General features: G+C 46.6%; 1 protein-coding gene across 4 annotated transcripts in view; it reads left to right on the top strand.

Moving 5' to 3' along the window:
* The window catches only part of FANCD2 (FA complementation group D2), a 165,435-nt gene that overhangs the window by 26,595 nt on the left and 121,080 nt on the right, over positions 1-17,760 (top strand). For all 4 annotated transcript variants that reach the window (XM_056525269.1, XM_056525270.1, XM_056525271.1 and 1 more), the window contains 6 exons: positions 3,880-4,014; positions 4,282-4,413; positions 9,961-10,062; positions 11,136-11,248; positions 11,592-11,652; positions 12,252-12,371. In XM_056525269.1, the coding sequence (XP_056381244.1) occupies positions 3,880-4,014; positions 4,282-4,413; positions 9,961-10,062; positions 11,136-11,248; positions 11,592-11,652; positions 12,252-12,371 (663 nt within the window). The remainder of the gene's footprint in view (positions 1-3,879; positions 4,015-4,281; positions 4,414-9,960; positions 10,063-11,135; positions 11,249-11,591; positions 11,653-12,251; positions 12,372-17,760) is intronic.

The raw sequence follows: 17,760 nt of genomic DNA, 5'->3' as shown, positions 1-17,760 counted from the left end.
TCACATTGGGGGGGGGGGGGGGGGGGGGGGGGGGGGGACATCCAGCTGTTGCATAACTACAACTCCCAGCATGCCCGTTGGCTGTCGGTGACTGCTGAGAGTTGTAGTTTTGCAACAACTGTAGGCACACTGGTTATATATCACTGAGTTTGTGACCTAACTCAGTGTTTCACAACCAGTGTGCCTCCAGCTGTTGGAAAACTACAACTCCCAGCATGTACGGTGCATGGTGTACATTGACTGCTGAGAGTTGGCAACAGCTGGAGACCCGATTGACCCGGAATCACCGCATATCGCTGGACTGAATTGTCCAGCGATCTGCGGCGATCGCCGACATGGGGGGGGCATAATGACCCCCTGGGCGAGATGCCGGGATGCCTGCCCAACAATTTCAGCAGGCATCCGGCTCCGGAATTCCCACGGGCGTATGAATATGCCCTCGGTCCTTAAGGACTCGGAATGCAGGGCGTATTCATACGCCCTATGTCCTGAAGAGGATAAAATATAATGTTCATTATCTCATCATAAAAAAAAAAAATGCCTGTTTTTTAAAAAACATTTTATTCAAAATAAAGTCGGGTGTTTGGCAGACCTACAGTATTTGCAATACACTGTGAATAGAGATGGAAGCAGAATGCTTTGTGCATTGTTTATAGGCCATGTGTGAATTACTGAAATACAGCTCCCACTAAACTGAATGGATCCTGAGCTGCAGTAACCCAGTACAGCCACTACAAAATGAACAGAGCCATCTGCTACCGACTCAATTCACTATCTAGTGTGGGTTCCGTGGCTCTGCTGTATAGCTGGTTAAGGGGGTGGGGTGCGATGCCTATCCTCAGGATAAGCCTGTCAGTAGGTTTACACTGGAAAACCCCTTTAAAGGGATACTCCACTGAAAACATCTTATCCCTTATCCAAAGGATAGGGGATAAGATGTTAGATGGGGGAGTCCTGCAGCTGGGGACCCTGCAATCTCTGCTGTGGCACCCCTGTCATTTGGTGCACGAGTGAACTTCGCTCCGTGCCCGTGACTGGCGATGCCAGCTGCCACACCCCCTCCATTCACATCTATGGGAGGAGGCGTGACCACTATGTACCAACCGTCATGCCCACTCCCATAAACTTCAATGAAGGGGGCTTGGCGTGACGACACGTACGTGGAAGCTGCAAGCTTCTGTGTTCCGGATGCCACTGCTGCCAGCCTGGAGATCGCGGATGTCCCCAGCGGTGGGACCCCCGCGATCTAACATCTTATTCCCTATCCTTTGGATAGGGGATAAGGAGATTTTTTTAACACTTACCGTAAAATCTCTTTCTCGAAGGATCCATTGGGGGACACAGACCGTGGGTGTATCTTGCTGTCTCTAGGAGGTGTGACACTATGGCAACAAAAAAAGTTGGCTCCTCCCAGCAGGATATACTCGCCTTCAGGCTCTGAGGTAATCAGTTTAAGTTCTAGAGCAATAGGAGGAGACCGTCAGGTCAAAAAGACCCAAAACTGTCCGAGAAGCAGAAGAAAAAACATAACTGAACACACCCTCGGACAGAGAACCAAAGGAAAAATCCCAAAAAGGGCGGGAGCTGTGTCCCTCAATGGATCCTTCGAGAAAGAGAGAGAAAAGGAGATTTTTTAACACTTACCGTAAAATCTATCGGCTCCATTGGGAGACACAGACCGTGGAACGTATCAAAGCCGTCCCTTGGGTGGGCAGATAAGTAATCAGGCAGACGGCCGATCCACTGCCGCCTGCAACACTTTACGCCCCAGACTAGCATCAGCCGATGCGAAAGTATGAACTCGGTAAAACCTCGAGAAAGTGTGCAAAGACGACCAGGTAGCCGCCTGCAAATCTGCGAGGCCGAGGCTCTATTCTGGAGAGCCCAGGATGCCCCGACAGAACAAGTGGAATGAGCCACAACCTTGAAAGGAGGAATCCTCCCCTTGCAGCGATAGGCTTCCGAAATGGCGGACAGAATCCACCTAGAAATGGTGGCCTTGGAAGCAGGTTGTCCCTTGCGTCCATAAGGACAAAAAAAGGAATCACACTGACGAAATGAAGAGAGATGGAAGGATAAGCCCGAACAGCCCGGACTACATCCAGCTTGTGTAGTAAGTGCTCCTCAGGATGAGAGGGAGCAGGACAAAATGGACGGGAGGACAATATCCTCATTGAGATGAAAAGCCGAGACCACCTTGGGCAAAAAGGAAGGATCTGGCCGGAAAAACGACCTTGTCCTGATGGATCACCAGAAACGGAGAATGTCAGGAAAGAGCTGCCAGTTCTGACACCCTCCGGATGGAGGTGATAGCCACAAGAAACGCCACTTTCCAAGAAAGGAGGCGGAGAGACACCTCTCTCAGGGGCTCCAAGGGTGCACCCTGGAGGGCACTCAGAACCAATTTCAAGTCCCAAGGGGGAGAAGAGGGCGGGCATCAGGGAGCACCCGGGGGTCTGGGGGAGCAGTGAAGCAGACAGGGCAAGAGGTCTAGGCAGAGCCAGACATTTTAGCATCACAGTGCTACAGAAATAAGGCACTGAAATTCAGGTTTCTGCGTAGAGGGAGAATAGCCCTAGAGAGGAGACCTGTCCCATGAACTTTCTCCCCTAGACTGCGTCCCCTGTTAGCTGCAGAGAAAACCTGCTCCCTGCAGTCAGAGATACTGAACAGGCCAGCCAATAGGAAGGGAGGGGCGTGCCAGAAGCAAGGCACACGGTAACCGGCCCCTTCACATAGAAAAATCGCGCCCACTGCGCTGATTCGACGCTGCTTTGTGCCCGAGAGCTCCAGCCCAGTGGGCGGAGCTACAGATGGCCGAAGAAGAACCGCCATGGCGCCCGCTCCATGTCCCGAGCGCCATGTCAAGTCCGCATATCGCTCGGGGGAATAGGGCGGGCGGCCTAAACACTGGCAGAGACGGCCGGCAAAAGTGAAAGTAAGCCAGCGCTGAAGCGCCCGGCTCGTAGCAGCGCCACGGCTGTCAGCTGCGAATAAGACGCTCAGGGAAAACTAAAGTAAGCCGGCGCCGAGAGCGCCCGGCCCGAAACAGCGCTGCGGCTGACAGCCGCATATAAGGCGCTGGGGTAGTAGAACCAAGCACCACACACTCACACAACATAGTAAAGTGCCCCAAAACACATGCCCTACATATATGCCCCCTTAGGTGCCACTGCTCCCCCAATAAAAAATGCAGCCCCATAAACTGAAGGTGGGCCAAAAACAGGGGGTCTCCAGAGGTTGCGAGCTTCATATCTATGGAGAAAAAGGGGGGGGGGGGAAGTACTTACCTCAGTCAGAAGAACTTGCCTAATGGAGTCTTCAGTGAAGTCTTAGCCAGCTTATGGTCCCTGCATCACGCCTAGCTGCTATAGCGCAAGCGAGGCGAGCAGAGACATAGGGGGACCCCGACCCATGAGGTACCACCCAGGCGCTGGCCGTAGGCGAGGGGGGGGGGGGGTTTAACAGCGCATATACGCAATGTCTGTGCCCCCTTACTCGCAATGGGGAAACGGGGAACCTGAGTCCCCACCTGAAAACAGAAAAGAAAAAGGAATAAAAAACTAACACGTCCCTATACTAGGAAAACAAAAAACAGTAGACCTGGTCTGGAGCAAACCAGACCCATCCACCTCCTTAGACACTAAGCTTAAACTGACTAGCTCAGAGCCTGAAGGCGGGTAAATCCTGCTGGGAGGAGCTGACTTTTTTTTATTACCATAGTGTCACACCTCCAAGAGACAGCAAGATACACCCACGGTCTGTGTCCCCCCAATGGAGCCGATAGAGAAAAGATGTTTTGAACAGAGTACCCCTTTAACTATATTGCCAGAAAGCTACAAGAAGAAGCTTTTTTAATGGTTGGTGTTTTCCCTGCAGGTTCTTATGTTTTACTTTGCGTCCATACTGTCTCTGGCCCAGACACTTCTGAGATCTGTGGAGCCCATTGTGTCTTTGTTTGGCAGCCACCTCTTTAAGCATGCCTTTGCCGTGTTTGACCGTTACTGCCAGCAGGTAAGTGTGAGAGATGCAGCTTTATATTCTCTTGTGTGGTAGAAGAACGTTGGGGGAGATTTTTCAAAATCTGTGCAGAGGAAAAGTTGTCCAGTTGCCTATAGCAACTTTGACTTTTTAAAAAGGCCTCTGAAAAATAAAAGCAGCAATTTGGTTGCTATGGGCAACTGGTCAACTTTACACAGGTTTTGATGTCTTGGTCATCATTTTTTACAGATGCATGGTGCTGTGGTTTGTTCTACTACATATCTTGTTGCTTTTTTGCAGGAATTAGTTGTAACTTTAGTGACTCACATATGCAGTGGTTATGCTGATGAAGTGGACACCGCCCTGGATGCCATAAGTGATCTGGTGTCTAGTCACACTGCTGCCGTGGCTCTTTACGTGGTCTTCATAAAGGTTGGTGTGTCTGTCACCATTGGAAGTACTCTCTGCTTGTCTTGATGCATTTTAGTTTAGGTGATCGGCATACCACAGTACGGTTTGTAGCTGCTACTTATAAATTATAAACTAATATTAAAGCACTTTAACCCCTTAAGGACCCATGACATACCGGTACGTCATGAGTCCGCTCCCGTTATATAACACGAGGCCGGGACCCATGGCTAATAGCGCGCAGCACTGATCGCAGTGCCGAGCGCTATTAACACTTTAGACGCTGCGTTCAAAGTTGAATGCCGCGTCTAAAGTGAAAGTAAAACCATGCCAGTTAGCTCAGGGAGCTGTTCGGGATCGCCGCGGCATCCCGAACAGCTTACATGACAGTGCCATAGTAAGTGAGGTAAGGTACCCCTAAGGCCACAACCTCTCCAACACCTGTCCGTGGCCTCTGGATACATCAAGCAAAGACGGTCAGGTGTATAGTACCACCGTAACATTGTTTTATAAGCGGACTCCAAATGCGAGGAACATTGGAACGCCCTATTCACTATCTTGAATGGTTTTTGCCAATCCTCCCATGTAATACTACTACTATCCAATTCACAATCCCACATCCGTAGAGGATAACACTTAGAACAATTGGCTTCCTGAAGCAGGGAGAGTTAGTAGGATTTAAGTCCCCTAAGGGGGGATTCTATTTGTTTCAATGCTCTTGCATCCAGAGGGGTCTCTGTTTCAGCTAGGCCATTTAAAAAGTGACGTATTTGCAAGTTCTTGAAAAAATCCCTTTTGTCTATATGGTAAGTAGTAGAGAGAGAGGTGAATGTAACAATCGAGGATTCATTATAAAGATGACGAACATGTGTAATTCCATTAGCAATCCATCTAGACAAATTTATATCAGGAATACAGCTTTGAATAAAGGTAAGCGGGAGATCATTACGGTCGGCTTTAAGCGATGCGCCAATGTTTGAAATGTAATGAACCCAAGCATCATAGGAAGCTTTAACCAAGTGGTTTTGCATGAAGGGTTTGGGAATCTTCCAATATGGGAGGAGCAGAAGGTCTCTAGCCCGGAAGGGAAGTATTGAGTGGCTCTCCATGTCAACCCATGGTAGCCTCGAGGAGTTTTTCCACCAATGCTTCAACATTGACACCAAAGTGGCTATGTAATATAAGTGTAAATCGGGAGAACCTAAGCCCCCTAATTGTTTGGATCTAGTGAGTATGGAAGTGGAGAGCCTAGGGCGTCTACCCACCCAAATGTAAGTGGTAAGTATTTTCTGGGCTTGTGTGAAAAAGGAGGGGGGAATGGAGATAGGGAGGGTGCGGAAAAGATAAAGAAATTTCGGTAAAAAGAAAATTTTGAAGGCCGCAACCCTACCCACCCAGGAGGTCTCTGATTTAGAAAAGGATTCGGTATCTGCCTTCATACGGGCTAATAGGGGCAGGTAGTTTTCAGTATATAGTCTTATGTAGGAAAGACAATTGAATACCTAAATAACTTATGGAGGATTGTTTCCAATCAAACAAATAAGTAGTCTTGAGGGTCTGAAGGAGGGGGATGGGAATATTGATCGCTAAGGCTTGAGTCTTAGAGGCATTAAGAAGGTAATAGGAAATATCGCCAAATTTAGATATCGTGTCCGTGACTGCTGGTATTGATGTGATGGGGTCAGTGAGTGACAAAATAACATCGTCTGTATACAGAGAGATAACGTGTTGCGTACCGCCAATAGTAATCCCAGAAATAGCTGGATTTTGGCGTATAGCCTGTGCCAGCGGCTCCATGGACTGGATATAGATGAGTGGTGAAGTGGGCATCCCTGACGAGATCAGTTTGTGATATGGAAGGTCCCTGATAACGTGCTATTGGCCGATACTCTCGCAGACGGCATGAATAAAGGGATGTGAGGGCAGATATTATTGGGCCACCAAACCCTAATCTAGTGAGGGCCGAGAAGGCATAAGACCACCAAAGGCAGTCAAACGCCTTCTCGGCATCCAATGCAAAGGCCACTTCCGGCAATCCCATGTGCTCCAGATGATTAAATATATTAAGCAGTCTTCTAATATTATCGGAGGCCTGACGTCCTGCCACAAAACCCGACTGGTCAATGCGGGTGGCCAGTACTATAGCGTAAATCTTAATGTCCTGATTCAACAGGGAAATGGGCTGGAAATTTTGGGGGTGATCTGGAGGCTTTCCCGGCTTGGGCAGGGTCGTAATGGTGGCACAAAGGTTTTCCTCGGGTAGTTTCCCTCCCTCCATAGCCGCGTTACAAAAGTTAACTAGATGAGGGGACAATAAAGTGCTAAATTTCTTATAGTATCCATTGGTGTACCCGTCGGGGCCTGGGGCTTTCTCGAAGGGAAGAGTTTTGATAGTGGTTTCGATCTCTTCTAGTGAAATCTTTGCAGTCAGAGCAGAGAGCTGCTCTGGAGATAGGGATGGAAGGATGTAGTGACTTTAAAAAAGCAGAAGTAACTAAAGACGTAACTAAGCAGAAGTAACTAAGGAGCTCCTGAGAGTTGCACCCAGGCAAAACATTTTTCAGCAGGGAGCAAACATAGTTGGGTATTTCTGCAGGAGTGATAGACTCTGGCACCCCTCTCAGCTTAATATTATTACGGCGACTGCGGTCCTCCAGATCCGCCATTTTAGCCTTCAACATGGACACATCATTCTCCAATTCGTAGAGTGAGAGTCTATTCAGGAGTTATGGGATTCAGCAAATTCCCCCAGTTTATTCTAAAGATGATCCACTCTATCCCCTAGTGCCCGAACATCTGATTGTAAAGGGTGCATTAATTTGCTAATGTACTGGAGAAAGGTGGTGCGCAACATCATAAGCATATCCCTCATAGCTGTATCAGTGAGAGACTGGTTGAATACTGGGATGTCTGCCAGAGGCTCTGCTGTAATACACACTTGTCCCTCCACAGTTTGTAACTGTCCTACCTCGTTTGCTGTAGTGAGGACAGGCGAGGAGTGTAGTGCTTTATCCGGACTCTGCTGTAGAGAGACTGCAGGGGAACCGACCCCCGTCCCTGAGGGAGAGCTGCAGCTCCGTGCGTCTGAGTCCGGGCCACCTCCAGAGAGCGCTGCTGGGGTGATCTTCGGGCTCTGGGCCCCAACCCTCCCACGGGAGGGCGCAGCCCGCAGCGGGGAGTCTGGGGATGAACGCCGTCTTAACGGCCGTACGGAGTATGCTGCGCCCCGTTCCAGAGGTGAGTGCTTAGGGGAGGAGGATTGTTCGCGCTCTGCGGCCGCGCCATTTTTCCCGAGGCGTCCCTGGGGGTGAAGCTGAACTTCACTAGAGAGCGGTGGCGGGGAAGCTTCTTTCTTCGTGCCAGCATCTCAGGGCTGCTCCAGGAGTCTTTAAGACAAGATTTGTCGGTGCTGGGGTTGATTAAGCTGGGTAATTAGTCGCTGAAGTGGGAAGGTGTACGGAGCTCAGCTAGTCCACGTCCGTGCACCACAGCGGCCAGGCCACGCCCCCCGTTTTGGTCACTTTTTATATCATGAAAAAATGAATAAAAAGCGATCAATAAGTCCTATCAATGCAAAAATGGTACCGCAAAAACTTCAGATAATGACGCAAGAAATGAGCCCTCATATCGCCCCATACGCAGAAGAATAAAAAAGTTATAGGGATCAGAAGATGGCAATTTTAAACTTATTAATTTTCCTGCATGTAGTTATGATTTCTTCCAGAAGTATAACAAAATCAAACCTATATAATTAGGGTATCGTTTTAATCGTATGGACCTACAGAATAAAGATGAGGTGTCATTTTTACCGAAAAATGTACTGCGTAGAAACGGAAGCCCCCAAAATTAACAAAATGGTGTTTTTTTTTAAATTTTGTTTCACAATAATTTTTTTCCCCATTTCGCCGTACATTTTTGAGTAAAATAACGGACGTCATTACAAAGTAGAATTGGTGGCGCAACAAATAAGCCATCATATGGATTTTTAGGTGCAAAATTAAGAGTTATGATTTTTTAAAGGGAAGGAGGAAAAAACAAAAATGCAAAAACTGAAAAACCCCGGGTCCTTAACCTCTTAAGGACCAAGGGCGTACAGGTACGCCCTTGGTCCTGCTCTCCTGATATAACGCGGGGTTACACAGTAACCCCGCGTCATATCGCGGCGGGCCCGGCGTCATAGTGAAGCCGGGACCCGCCTCTAATAGCGCGCAGCGCCGATCACGGCGCTGCGAGCTATTAACCCTTTAGCCGCGCGCTCAAAGCTGAGCCGCGCGGCTAAAAGTGAAACCGAAAGTGGCCGGCTAGCTCAGTCGGGCTGTTCGGGATAGCCGCGGCTAATCGCGGCATCCCGAACAGCTGACAGGACAGCGGGAGGGCCCCTTCCTGCCTCCTCGCTGTCTGATCGCCGAATGACTGCTCAGTGCCTGAGATCCAGGCCTGAGCAGTCATGCGGCAGAATCGTTGATCACTGGTTTCTTATGAGAAACCAGTGATCAGCATAGAATATCAGTGTGTGCAGTGTTATAGATACCTATGGGAGCTATAACACCGCAAAAAAAAAAGTGAATAAAGATCATTTAACTCCTCCCCTATTAAAAGTTTGAATCACCCCCCCTTTTTTTTTTTTTTTTTTTTGAACACAGTGTAAATAAAAATAAACATATGTGGTATCACCGCGTGCGGAAATGTCCGAATTATAAAAATATATCATTAATTAAACTGCTCGGTCAATGGCGTGCGCGCAAAAAAAAAATTCCAAAGTCCAAAATAGTGCATTTTTGGTCATTTTTTATATCATTTAAAAATGAATAAAAAGCGATCAATAAGTCCTATCAATGCAAAAATGGTACCGTTAAAAACTTCAGATCACGGCGCAAAAAATGAGCCCTCATACTGCCCCATACACGGAAAAATAAAAGTTATAGGGGTCAGAAGATGACAATTTTAAACGTATTAATTTTCCTGCATGTAGTTATGATTTTTTCCAGAAGTCCGACAAAATCAAACCTATATAAGTAGGGTATCATTTTAATCGTATGGACCTACAGAATAATGATAAGGTGTCATTTTTACTGAAAAATGTACTACGTAGAAACGGAAGCCCCCAAAAGTTACAAAACTGCGTTTTTTTTTTTTCAATTTTGTCGCACAATGATTTTTTTTTCTGTTTCACCGTAGATTTTTGGGCAAAATGATCGATGTCATTACAAAGAAGAATTGGTGGCGCAAAAAATAAGCAATCCTATGGATTTTTAGGTGCCAAATTGAAAGAGTTATGATTTTTTAAAGGCAAGGAGCAAAAAACGAAAATGCAAAAACGGAAAAACCCCCGGTCCTTAAGGGGTTAAGGGGGTAACTGCTATATATTATGGTACATTATAATCCTTCCTGTAGTTCAGGCAGTATAGTTCTTATTGATATTCATCAGATAACAGTAACATACTTCGAGTCATTTTTATGTGGATATAATAAAGGAACCTACTTTTATTTCAGATGAGGCTGAATCTCAGTTTTTCTTTTTGTGAAATGGTTACGTATGGTTTATGCTTGGTTATTGAAATTATTTTACAGGGCATATTAGATCACCTGGACAATCTGAACTCTCGACAAATCCGCAAACTCTTCCAGATCCTGTGTGCTCTTGGTTTCAGCCCCGAAGGTTCCCACATCCAGGTACTATTAGACATTTTCACATAGAACAAGGCATATCATAGTAAAGTGCTAGTAACTAGATCTATGTATAGTCTTTCATTAGAGTACAGAGACCGTGATCTGTTTTCCCCCCCATGCAGCAAGGAGGTAACATTATTGCTGCTCAGTGTGCCAGTATTAACACATTTTTCCTCTTGATAATATATTGTTATGGTATGCAATCATTATCTTATCACTGTGCTTTCCTAGTGTTGCTGTCACTTCTTGTAGCGAGTGGCATGGTTTACAATGGTTGGACCTTTACCAGTTGCGCTCAATGTGTAGCTATTGCCTTAAAGGGGTACTTCGCCCAATCCCACAATCCAAAGGATAGAGGATTAGATGCCTTATCGCTGACCCCCGCCCCCCTGCCCCGAATATCTGTGCTGCACTCGGCGTTCTGAAGGTTACTTTGAACACTGCTTCAAATATGTGCAGGATATTGTATGTCTGAATACACCCTTATGTGGCAGATTTTAAAAGCCTATAAGCCTATACCAGGGGAAAGAAATTCTTCCCAAATTTTATAGAATGAATCCATGGATCAACACCCTTGGTTAACTTAATTGCTTTTATTTAGATTGTGTTTAGTGGGACACTAGGTTTGCATGTGTAACAGACCCCACCAGCAAGCTTAGATTTGCCTTTCCTAGTAGTCATTGGCACTTTTATTCGGATGTTTCCCTCATATGTCATGTATAGTTGTCATTCCTTAGCAGAGCTGTTTAAACCCCCTGCCCAGTCTTCTGGTATTCTTTCTTAGCACAGAATTATAGTACATGTAGTTTATAGCACTACTTTTAAATATTTGATTCTCACTGCCGAATATGTTCACTATATTTATACAGTGCTATATCATTTTCCAGCTAACATTGTACCTTTTATATGACAAAAATATGATGCTGTTGGGACTTTTGGTTCTAAAAAAGAATAGGGACATTGTATTTAGTGTGGGGTATGTTTGAAGAAGAGCAGTATTTTTTTTATACTAATGTAACCTAGGTTATACCAAAAGGTCCTGTGCTCCATCTTATTTTTCTTTTTTCTACTTAAAGGATGAACTACATATAGTTATAAGAAAGCAACTATCCAGCACTGCACTCAAGTACAAGCGCATTGGGGTGATTGGGGCAGTGAGAATGGCGGGAAGCATGGTTGTACACGACAGGTCAGTGATGCCCTGTGACTGATAATCATCCTCCGTAATGTAACACATTCTATTCTGTATACATACAAACGTCTATATATTGCATCTCTGGCACTGCACTCAACATATTGACTTATCTTCCCAGCCTATAAACAGATTAGACTAGCTTAATTTTTTTGTTTAAGTCACTGTTTCCATTACAGTATGTTCAATTTTGCTGCATTAAAAAATGTAGTCCAAAAATATATATATATATATATATATTTTTTTTTTTGTTCAATGGAAGTTAATTGGAGTTTGATTCTGCTGTACAAAACCACAGTGTGCACTTAACCCTATTTTGCATTCTGTTTTGTAACCATAGGAGAAAATCCGCATCCAGCAAATTAGAAACGCCAGCTCTAAGTCCTAATGTCTACCGGCAGGTGAGTCTTCTGCAAGTGCTGATGTTGCTGCTGCCATGTTGTGGCCTGGAGGAAAAAAAAAAATCAGTTTTTCCACTTTTAAATGACTGCAAATATTACCTGCACCACCGCATGATCTTTGTGCTGTGGATTTGTAATGGATTATGCCACCCTCTGTGTATAGGGTTGAGATCCGCAGTAAATCTGATACATAATCCGGATGGGAGTTATATTGTTTTGGCGGTGTATTTGTTACGGGTCTTTATGTAAAAATGTTGGAATCTCCCTAAGGGTACGTTCACACATACAGGATCCTGTGCAGTTTTGATGTGCAGGATTTGTAACTGCCGATTAGAAGCTGTGCTCAGTCATTTAGCTTACATTGAAATTTCCGGTAGAAAATCCTGTGCATCAAATCTGCGTACGTGTGAACGTACCCTAATGGTATGTATCCAGTCCAAGTGCCTAGGGTCCTGCCATTAAGGGGGAGCTGTCACCACCGCTCTGTAGTCAGCAACTAATAAAATTGATCTTGAGAAAAATAAGCAAAAACAAAAATAGTGATCATCTTAGCACATCAGTTTGCCTGTTTTTTTTTTTTTTCCTGTGGATCCATACAGGTCACATCTCTTTTGGAACTAGCTCGTACATGCTGTGAGCAATCGCCACAATCTGCTGCTTTCTACTATGATGAGCTAGCTGATCTGGTGCAGACGAGAAGTTTGGAGGCTCAGGTCATGGTAAGATTCATCTTCTGTCTTATATTTTAAACATAAGACAGTTCCTATTTTAAGTAATTAATGTACTGAAAGCTTAAAACCTAGTTTCAAATTTCAGGCCACGCTGCTCAGTACATTTGCCAAGGCAACTCTACCATGCTTAGAGAAGTTCCATGCACAAGCCCTTTTCTGATAAACAAGACTCGTGACTTTGCCTATAAATACTTGTGAACCCATCTTTATACTAAAGAATTTGGTTTCACGTTAAAGGTGGAGTTGCAAGCAACAGAAATGCTGCAGATTTGCTGTGTAGAATTTTTGCTGTAAAACTGCAGTACTTCCAGTAGCAGTGGAGTTGATGAGCCTTGAAAAAAATCTAATTTATATGCTGTGGAAAAAAACACCATTTCTCGGTCGCTTTCATTGGGGGACACCGAACTGATGGGTATATGCTCTTGCCACTAGGAGGCGCTGACACTAGGAAAAAAGTCGGCTCCTCCCTGGCAGTATATACCCGCCCTCCTGCGACAGTATATGAACTAAATGTATCTGTCTTTTTAAAGTTACTCTTGTGACTCTGTTTAGCACCCCTGATGACTTCACTTAATAATAAGTGATAGAAGCGCGTTGGGTGAGGGTGACTTGATCAGTAGAAAAAGTGATCAAGGGAGTATTATCCAAAGAGCAATTCTTAACAGGTGCTCTGAGGGGGTCTAGGAGTGCCTTTTGCCACTAATATAGCACCCTTGACCTATTTTTCTTAACAGCTCTTTATTATTTTGGAATCGGAATTTAATACATAAAACAAAAGCACATTATACACTTTAATTGCTTTAAACTTTTAAATGGATTATTAAAAGTTATATTTTAGGCACCTCTTGCACCCAGTACTTATATTGGTCAGCTGGTTATATATTTTGTCTTATGCCTAGAGGATATATTGTAGGTCGTGTACAGGACCGATATTTCACATTGTGCAAAGTTTCTATCATACTATTTGCTCCCCTCTCTACAGGCTATGCATCCAGTGCTCCAGAGCCTCTCACCCAGTGTAGGTTCCGGGGCAATATCCCTGTGTGGACAGGGTTTGCAACCTTGTATCCGTCCCAAATGGTCGCCTCGCCTGTCTCTCTCATCTCCCAGCCCCTACCTTATCGGCTGGCGCCCCGGTACCTCTCTGCTGGTGCGAGGTGTCCGAAGGCAGAACCTTTCTCTACTAGGGAACCTTACCAGTCAGTCAGACAGTGGTCTGCATGGTTTCCTCTTCCACGTGGCATCCACCCGTCCCACACCACTCGATCGTGGTATCCGCGTTTAGAGTTCCGGTACCTCACTGATGTGCGAGGTGTCCGATGACATGTCTCGTTTCTGCTCCGGACCTATAACAGTAAACCAGACAGTGCTCTGCATGGTTTCCTCTGCCTTTTGTTACACGACTCACGTCTGTTGTGTTTGTGGTTGCAGTTCCCATACCCCACTGCTGGGTGCGGTATATGGTGAACTGACCCGATGTGCCTTCAGGACCCATACCAGTAAGCCAGACAGTGGTCTGCATGGTTTCCTCTGCCTTGTCCCACGACTCACGGTGGTTGTGTCTGTGGCTGCAGTTCCGATACCCCAATGCTGGGTGCGGTATATGGAGAACTGACCCAATGTGTCTTCAGGACCCATACCAGTAAACCAGTCAGTTGGTCTGCATGGTATCCTCTGCGGTTTTGTCTCTCATCACGGCGGATGTATCTGTTGCTGCAGTTTCGATACCCCACTGCTGGGTGCGGTAAATGGAGAACTGATCCGATGTGTCTTCAGGACCCATACCAGTAAGCCAGACAGTGATCTGCATGGTTTCCTTTGCCATCTGTCACCTGTTTTACGGCTGATGTATCTGTGCCTGCAGTTCCGATACCCCACTGCTGGGTGCGGTATGTGGAGAACTGCCCTGACGTGCCTTAAGCACTCTAAGGCTCGCTATCTCCTACGGACCTATTCTAGGAAGCCAGACAGTAGTCTGCATGGTTTCCTACATTGCCTGTCACGCAATTCATGGCTGATGTATCTATAACTGGAGTTCCGGTTCCTCACTGCTGAGTGAGTTGCCGATGTTATGAATAGTTGTCTTCTGTGGATCCATGCCTGTAAGCCAGAGAGAGGCCTGCATGGGTGCCTACACCGTCTGTCATACCTCAAACGGCTGCTGTGTCCGCGTCTGGAGTTCCAGTCCCTCCCTACTGGGCAAGGCACTGATGGGATGCATGGCTGTCTTCTGTGCGTCCATGCCAGTAGGCCAGACAGTGCCCTGCATGATTGCCTACACCGCCTGTCATACACCATAGTGCTCATGTATCTGCGCCTGGGATTCTGGTTCCACACTACTGAGCGAGGTGCCGATGGTATGCATAGTTGTCTTCGGTGGAGCCATGCCGGTGGGCCAGACAGTGTCTGCATGGGGGCCTGTCTGTCATACTTCCAGCAACTGCTGTATGTGCGGCTTGAGTTCTAGTACCTCTCTTCCTGGGTGAGCTGCCGATGGGATGCATCGTTGTCTACTTTGGATACCAGTCGGCCAGACACTGGTCGGCATGGTTATCTACACCGCCTCTCCTACATCATACAGCTGGTGTATCGGCTTCGGCGGCCGGAGTTACGGTACCTCACTGTTGAGCGAGGTGCCCATGAAGAGAATAGTCTTCATGGTCCTATACCTGTAAGCCAGGTAGTGGTCTGCAGGGTTTCCTGCACCACCTGTTACACATCACTTGGCTGGTGTCCCTGCCACTGGACTTCCGGCATCTCACTACTGTACGGGGTTTCAGATGGAATCACTCACTGTTCCCTAGAGACCCTTGCCGGTAAGCCAGACACTTGTCCTCATATCTTCTTCTGCCGACTGTCACGTGGCAGTTGTTCGGAGTGACTCCGGTGCCTACTGGTCACTGTCTGGAATGGCTCACAGCACGTCTTGTATTTGTTGCCACGCTTCAGTGGGCGGGGTTCTGATCCCTCTTGGGTCGCAAGGTGGCTCCTCCATGCGACGAGGGTTGCTGCTGGAGCCTGGGGGTTTCGTCCACCCAGTCTTTGCTTTTCCCTGCTCCTTGGATCAGGGTGCTTGTCGTGGGTCTGTTTTTGAGTTGTCGTCCGACCACCCTTGTTTTTCCCTTCTTTTGAGGGGACTATTTAATTTTTTGCTGTAGTACATTCCACAGTGTTTTCCTACCTAGGCTTGTGTGCTTCTGTCCACTTCACAGCCTAGTGCTCTCCCTAGTAGGGGCGTGTCCTTCTTTCTTTTTTGTCTGTGTCTGTCGTACTGCATTGACACCACAGTTTTCTGGAGTACGCCTTCCTATGCCCAGACCCTGGGCATCCCAGCTAGGTCCTCATTGGTTCTCCCTCCATTCCCGTTCTGTCGGGACGTTCTTAAGGCTGCTCTGGTCTACCGGACGATTGTGATCTATCACTGTTGGTCCCCTTGTTTGGGACTCTGTCCTTCGATGCTGCAGTGTGCCTTCTTTGCAGGCGGCTTTCCGATTCCTTGAGCCTTGGCGATGGTCCAGGTCTTGGACACTTGTAGCGGCCCGGCCCCCCGACTCCTCCGCGATCCGTTCGTCGGGGTGATATTCTGCTCTCCGCGCCTTCACTTCCTTCGGGCAGTTTTTTCATCAGGAGAGTTTTTTTTGTGGACATCTGTTCCCCTTTTCCTGTGTTTTCTTGTCTCTCTATGACCCAGGTGCCTTGGGTCTCTACAGAGGACGGATTTTCACTTTGCGTCCGGGTCCATCTCCTTGGACGGGAGATCTTCCGGGGCTCATTTTCTGGGCCTGGGGTGTCTCCGACCTGGGGGCTCGTCCGCAGGCCTTGCGGACATGTGAGTTCAGTCGGGGGCTGTCTACTTTTCGCTGGTGGTTTTTTCCCACCCTAGGGGACTGCTTTGGTACGTCCCATCAGTTAGGTGTCCCCCAATGTTTTTCTTTTTAGACAGTTTTGATTATCTCTCAAAAAAAATCACAACCATGCAGATTTATTGCAGATTTTGACATCCACATGTCATGAAGTCAATGGGGAAAACCCTACATAAATTCACAGCATTTCCAGTATCACAATTGACTTGCTGAGGATTTGCACTCTGCACTATAAATCAGTTTCCAAATGGATAAGGAGATTTTTTTTTTTGTACTCGCCGTAAAATCTCTTTCTCGTAGCCTTCATTGGGGGACACCGCACCCACCCATTTCTTCTTTGTTCTGTTTCTTGGGTTCTCCGGGATTCTTTCTAAGGTCCTTCGGACGTAATTCCTCGTTGGTTTCTCCTACTGCTTTGTGATAAAACTAGTAACCTCACTGCAGGAGGGCGGGTATATCCTGCCAGAGAGGAGCCGACTTTTCTTTTTCCCAGTGTCAGCGCCTCCTAGTGGCAAGAGCATATACCCATCAGTTCGGTGTCCCCCAATGAAGGCTACGAGAGAGATTTTACGGCGAGTACAAAAAACTCCTTATCCATTTGGAAACTGATTTACAGTGAAGAGTGCAAATCCTCAGCATGTCACTTCTGATACTGGAAATGCTGTGAATTTATGTAGGATTTTCCCCATTGACTTCATGACATGTGGATGTCAAAATCTGCAATAAATCTGCATGGTTGTGATTTTTTTTTTGAGAGATAATCAAAACTGTCTAAAAAGAAAAACTTTGTTCGGCTTTCATTTTAACAGGGCAATTAAACAAGCAGGATTTGTACCAATTCTGGACAACCACTTTTAATTAGCTATTTTTTTTTGCTAAAACCGCATCACTTTTGTTCACAGGATGTGTACAATACAGAATACTGCAGCTTTAGTACCATTTATTTCCATGGAGCTTAGCTGCAATACCATACACAACCTGTAGACAGGAGTGGTGCTATTTTTTGCAAAACAAAAAAAAGCTGTGTTTTTCTAATACTGAACAACCTCTTTAAAGCTGAGTTCTGATTGGTTGCTATGAGGAAAAAGAAGACAGTTTTTCTTTTAGGCATTCTCCCTGATTGTTTCTTTTAAATTTTCTGCTTTGGTAAATACTAGGGATTTATTTTTTAGGGCCGATACCGATAATCGGTGGAGGTTAGGGCCGATAGCCGATAACTTATACCGATATTCCGGTATAAGTTATCGGCTATTTATCCCCCCTCGACACCGCTGCAGGTCATTGATTTAAAGCGGGTGCTTTAAATCAATGTACTGCAGTGTCTTCTGCGGTGCCATAGGCTGCCGCCGCCACCACCACCCGCTTCTCTCCACTACCTGTCAGGGTGTACCGGTCCGGGCTGTCCTTCTTCTCCGGCGGTCATATTCTCCACTCCGGGCAGGCTCCGGCCTAGTACGCTGCATAGACGCCGCTGCGCAGTGACGCCCGTGCGCAGCGACGCACCTGACGTCACG

This window comes from Hyla sarda, chromosome 6, assembly GCF_029499605.1.
Source record: "Hyla sarda isolate aHylSar1 chromosome 6, aHylSar1.hap1, whole genome shotgun sequence".
NCBI lineage: Eukaryota > Metazoa > Chordata > Amphibia > Anura > Hylidae > Hyla > Hyla sarda.
This window is presented reverse-complemented; position numbering and strand designations above follow the sequence as displayed.